General features: G+C 49.9%; 1 protein-coding gene across 1 annotated transcript; it reads left to right on the top strand.

Annotated features, from left to right (window-relative positions):
• The first annotated feature begins 2,160 nt into the window (after positions 1–2,160).
• Positions 2,161–5,061, top strand: LOC120683464 (1-aminocyclopropane-1-carboxylate synthase-like). The gene is made up of 4 exons (XM_039965540.1): positions 2,161–2,549; positions 2,652–2,783; positions 2,967–3,127; positions 3,659–5,061. The coding sequence occupies exons 1-4, from the start codon at positions 2,385–2,387 to the stop codon at positions 4,656–4,658; spliced, it is 1,458 nt and encodes a 485-aa protein (XP_039821474.1). The 5' UTR covers positions 2,161–2,384; the 3' UTR covers positions 4,659–5,061.
• The last annotated feature ends 711 nt before the right edge of the window (positions 5,062–5,772 follow it).

Raw genomic sequence — 5,772 nt, 5'->3', positions numbered from 1 at the left:
CAGTTTCACATGGTAAGAAACTTTTTTCCAACATTTATACCTTTCTATAAGGAAAGTTATAGTTGAAGCTGAAAAAGTTTGCAGGCAATCTAGCTTGCTTCCTAATACTTGCTAGTACAAAAAAGCAAAAATATAAATCATAATACAAGGGATATGTATAGTTAATAGAAGAGACTGCTCGGTCTAAATCTATGTCTAAATCACCTTACAATGGGGCAGATACTTAATTTCATAGCAAAAAAAAAACAAAAAACTGGTTACATAAGACTTCTTAGTCAACGCACAACTTTAGATTTCCTTTCTTGGAGAGAAAAAATACTTGTCAATTTAATCTGTCATATAATTTTTCTATCATTTGTCGCGTTGATTCCGTATTGCATTAGCTCGTATTATCAGATTACTTTCTAGTTCATTCATTGAACTTTTGTTCCTGCGACGCCTTTCATTATTTTCTTCCATCTCCTTATCGTTTCGCCCGCTTGATCAGTAATGTACAGTAGTTTCCACAAGAAACTTTCAAATCCATTGACTACAGTCTGGTCGATCCTAGTATTTAAACACATACTTTCCCAGAAAGAACCGGCAGATTGGATCATTAGACAATACATCCGAGTACTATTGGAAGAACAGGAGACTAGCATACCAGATTTCCAATAGCTTCCGCGTCAGCACCATATGTACACGGACGACTTAGAGCATCTCCAGCAGTTCCCCGATAATTTTTTCCTAATAATTAGTATTGGGAGATGTCCCAATAGCAGCTTTAGTTTTATTGGAGGAGTTGCTTTTGCAGTCTCCCAATACTCTTGTCCCATTACAACAATATATTGGGAGACCATGAATCCTCCCTTTATTTGAGAAGAGATGGGGTGAAATATTAGGACATTCTAATAGTTATTGGGAAAAGGGAGCTGTATTGGGAAACTGTTGGAGCATATTGTCTTCCCAATAGTAAAAGATTATTAGGGAATGGGAGACTGGTGGAGATGCTCTTATACTTGGAGCGATGTTCATCTCAGTCACTGCTGGTGACCAATAAATCGATCGGCTGCCAATTGTTTTATAGCAGTAGCAGCCATGAGGCCATGCATGACCGAGCGGCCAACGACGACGAGCCTAAGTCAGTTGGCCTGGTGCCATCTACAGTAGCCATGTTCATCTTGTATTTGTTTAGGACTTTCTGATATGTACTATTTTGACTGCATCATGCCCCTACGGAGATTTTTAGACTTGACTACGCACAGGGTCTCATTCAACCCAGCGCCAACTTCTTTCTCCATCTCCGTCCGACCATCTCGCGCCATTGGCAACGTCGTCGACGCAGCCACATGCTGTCGAGCTGTTCGGAAAGGAACGGACATTACTCGGCCAGTTGGCAATTTGGCATTTGCGAGTTAGTGCACCATGTTGATTGATTGAGGAGGAGGCCGATGATGTTCTGCCACCAGAGCAGCAATACGACGCAGGATTATATTGAGCGCAAACTGATGACAGGAGTATACATCAGCATCAACCATTCGAGCAGCAATACGACGCAGGCGTCCCGTTTTCTTTGACGCCGAGCGCCGGCGGTTGAATCCTTCCTCGAGGTCGTGCTTATATGCGAGCGATCCCTGCAAGCTCAGTGCGTGTCCAAACCTAACATTAACTACGACGGCACAAGCCGCCATTAGAACCGCCGCCGCTTGGACTGTTGTATAACTGCGTCGACACGCCGGCGATGGTAATTCCCGACGTCAGCATCCATCACCTGAACGCTCCGTCGCACGAAACTGCTAGCTCTCACTCCCCCCCCCCCCCCAATGGTGGGGCCAGTTAATAACCTGTGGCGATCCAACCTGATGTTCTGATTAATTAGCGAAAGCGAGCAGAAGCTAGAACTGCAGAACGTCACGGCCAGCCGGGCGTACGTCGCGCCAGCCGCCAGCACCCTCCACGGCACCCCAAGCTAATTCGATTCGGTAGCCGGTAGGAGGTAGGGCCAGAGGAATCCAGGCCACGACACATTCAAAGTCAACATGCCCCCCGGCCACATGCTCGCCGTTACGGTCGCGCGCGCGCACTCGCATTCAGCCTCCGCGGAAGCTTCCGGCCGCGCACCTCGTTGTTCCTTGCCCGCAGTTTGCCCCCCCCCCCCCCCCCCCCCCCGCTCTCGATCTCTACTATAAATTTGCAGCCACTCCGCTCCTCGGAGATCACCAGAAGCCGCAAGCTCTTTCCTACCAAGGCTCGATCGGCTCCCTCCCAGCAGCCCAACCAGCTATTGGCCTCTAGCTAGCTAGGAGCACACAAGGCACTGATACGAATTACTCGCTGATCGAAGGCGCGCTCAGCTCTAAGCCAGCACGCCGTTTCGATTCACTGAGCTAGCCCTCTTTAGCCAAATGGGTGGTGCCAATAATGGTGAGCTCCTCTCGAGGATCGCCGCCGGCGACGGCCACGGCGAGAACTCGTCCTACTTCGAAGGGTGGAAGGCCTACGACATGAACCCTTTCGACCTGCACCACAACCCCGACGGCGTCATCCAGATGGGCCTCGCCGAGAACCAAGTAAATATAATTTCTAAGTACCTTTCTATATACTGCATGCGCGCGCTCCAGCGTCCTGCTTGTCGATCGAATGCTCACATAAACTGATCATGCTCGCTGCAGCTGTCGCTGGACCTGATCGAGGAGTGGAGCATCAAACACCCGGAGGCCTCCATCTGCACGGCGCAGGGCGCCTCGCAGTTCCGGAGGATAGCCAACTTCCAGGACTACCACGGCCTGCCGGAGTTCAGAGAGGTAAGCGCTTCTTGGCCTTTCTTCAGAACCGACGGCAGACGAGGCTGCTGCTGCTGTCCAATGGCGATCGCGAAAGCGACAGAGCAGCTAGCGGCCGGCCGGCCGGTCGCCTTCCTGACAGATCACCGCTAACCGCAATGTGATCCCGACGTTTAATCATGCCATCGATTTGGTTGGCTGCAGGCGATGGCCAAGTTCATGGGGCAGGTGAGGGGCGGGAAGGTGACGTTCGACCCCGACCGCGTCGTGATGAGTGGCGGGGCCACCGGCGCGCAGGACACGCTCGCCTTCTGCCTCGCCGACCCCGGCGACGCCTACCTCGTGCCGACGCCCTACTACCCAGCGTATGTCCTTGTTACGTCCTGCTCGCCACAATTAAATTTGATTGCAACCTCTCATGTGTCTTAGTCAAGCATAGACTCGAAAATTTGTCAAACGTGGAAAAAGGCAATAAACTAATCACAAGACTATTTCGCTTGTCAACTGGTAAAATTCTAGCAAGCCTCTTCAGCTTTTCCTGTTCGGGAAACGTTTCAAAATTGACCTCACCAGGAACCTCTAAAGTAGCTTAATTTCCTCCCATAATCAAGTGAAAATGAGATCTTAGTTGCTGGGTTGCCGCGAAGGTTGATCAGGCAATCTAGTCACGCACGGAACGCCTGCACGTTGTTCTCAACTTTCTCTCGCACGGTCTGGTCCTTGCGACTATCGATGCGCATGTTTACATCATTGACCTTGTGCCTATAGTGCGATTGTGCGAAGTAGTCGTCACGCAACGAAAAGCTAGCATCCATGCAACATGCACGACGTTGTCAGATAGAGGTCATTGTTTCTCGTTCTCTCAAGTCCTGATCGACGCATTTTTTTTATCACAGTTTCGACCGGGACTGCTGCTGGAGGTCAGGGATCAAGCTGCTGCCGATCGAGTGCCACAGCTCCAACAACTTCGCCCTCACCAGGGAGGCGCTCGTCGCGGCGTACGACGGCGCGCGGAGCCAGGGCATCCGCGTCAAGGGCATCCTCGTCACCAACCCCTCCAACCCGCTAGGCACCACCATGGGCCGCGGCACGCTGGCGATGCTCGCCGAGTTCGCCACGGAGCACCGTGTCCACCTAATCTGCGACGAGATCTACGCCGGCTCCGTGTTCACCAAGCCCGACTTCGTGAGCATCGCCGAGGTCGTGGAGCGCGACGTCCCCGGCTGCGACAGGGACCTCATCCACATCGCCTACAGCCTCTCCAAGGACTTCGGCCTCCCGGGCTTCCGCGTCGGCGTCATCTACTCCTACAACGACGCCGTCGTGGCCTGCGCGCGCAAGATGTCCAGCTTCGGCCTCGTCTCCTCCCAGACGCAGTACTTCCTGGCGAGGATGCTCTCGGACAGCGAGTTCATGGCCCGCTTCCTGGCGGAGAGCGCGCGGCGGCTGGCGGCGCGGCACGAGCGCTTCACCTCGGGCCTCCGCGACGTCGGCATCAGCTGCCTGCCCGGCAACGCGGGGCTCTTCTCGTGGATGGACCTGCGGAGCATGCTCCGGGACAAGACGCCCGAGGCGGAGCTGGAGCTGTGGCGGGTGATCGTCCACAAGGTGAAGCTCAACGTGTCGCCCGGCACGTCGTTCCACTGCGGCGAGCCCGGGTGGTTCCGCGTCTGCCACGCCAACATGGACGACGCGACCATGGAGATCGCCCTCGACCGCATCCGCAGCTTCGTGCAGCAGCAAGAGCACAAGGCCAAGGCCAAGCGCAGCTGGGCCGCCAGGGGGTCCCTCCGCCTCAGCTTGCCGCGCCGGGGTGGCGCCGCCGCTTCGCACCTCGCGCTCTCCAGCCCCCTGGCGTTGATGTCGCCGCAGTCACCCATGGTTCACGCTAGCTAATCACCGTGCATTCGGCAAGGGACGGTTGGCAGGGTGCGCCGTACATTTCAACATTTGTACGTGCATCCTTTTTTGCAATCACATGGCCGGCTGTACAGCAAGCGAGCCTACTATGGGATTGTTTGCCAAAAGAGTACCAAGGCATGCAGGGGCGTAGCTAGCTAGTTTTTACATAGACGTTGAACAGGCGTCGAGTATCGGTAAGCAGGACGCATTTGTCCTCGAGTTTTTTTCGTATATATATGGTTTGGTTTGACGTTATAGATGACAGAATAATGATCGGAGCTCGTAAATAATTGAGCCCTCCCGATCAAATGTTGTAAAGTTGTGACGACGGACATAACACAAGTGTGTATAATAGATCATTTTGCAAAATTGTAAGTTATGCATCGAGTTACTCCTACATGATTTCCTGAATTTTGTTTTGCGTACGTACGCTTCGAATTTGCAAGATTCATTTCGATAAAGGAAAATCCTACTAATGATACGGTTGTCCGAATCCCATTCATAATTTAATTGCAGACACATTCGCAAACTTGTGCTTGTGCACAATATAGCAAATTATTGTAAATTAGTATAAATATTAGGAAAAAGTCCAGTTTACACCCTTGAATTATTGTAAAAGTCTGACTTTCAATCTTAAACTATAAAACCGGATAAGATAGACCATTCAACTGTCAAAACCGGGCAAATTTGACCCTTAGGGTGGTTTCAAAGGTGGTTTTGTATTTTTAAGAAAAATTAAAAAATTCTAATGAGATCTATAAAATTAAAACTAATTCATTTAGAACAGAAAAATATGAAACTAGTATCAAAATTTTCTAAAAATGTAATCTATCTATTATTGCTCTATTTTAATGTTATTTATTGAAAAATAATAGACATAACTACAAGCAACCAAATACTATGAACATAAAAAATGGATTTGAATAAATGATAAGTACGATGCCAATAGATATGTTACATTTTTAGAAAAAAATTGTTATCCATTTAGTACTTTTTGATTTAAAATGAATTAATTATAATTTCTTAGTTTAAATTTGAATATATTTAATTTTCATAAAATGGAAAACCACCTTCAAACCCATCCAAAGGACCACCCAAATGGCCAAAT

This window comes from Panicum virgatum, chromosome 7N (genome assembly GCF_016808335.1).
Source record: "Panicum virgatum strain AP13 chromosome 7N, P.virgatum_v5, whole genome shotgun sequence".
Lineage (NCBI taxonomy): Eukaryota > Viridiplantae > Streptophyta > Magnoliopsida > Poales > Poaceae > Panicum > Panicum virgatum.
The sequence above is the reverse complement of the archived record's forward strand: the minus strand, read 5'-3'. Positions and strand labels throughout refer to the sequence as shown.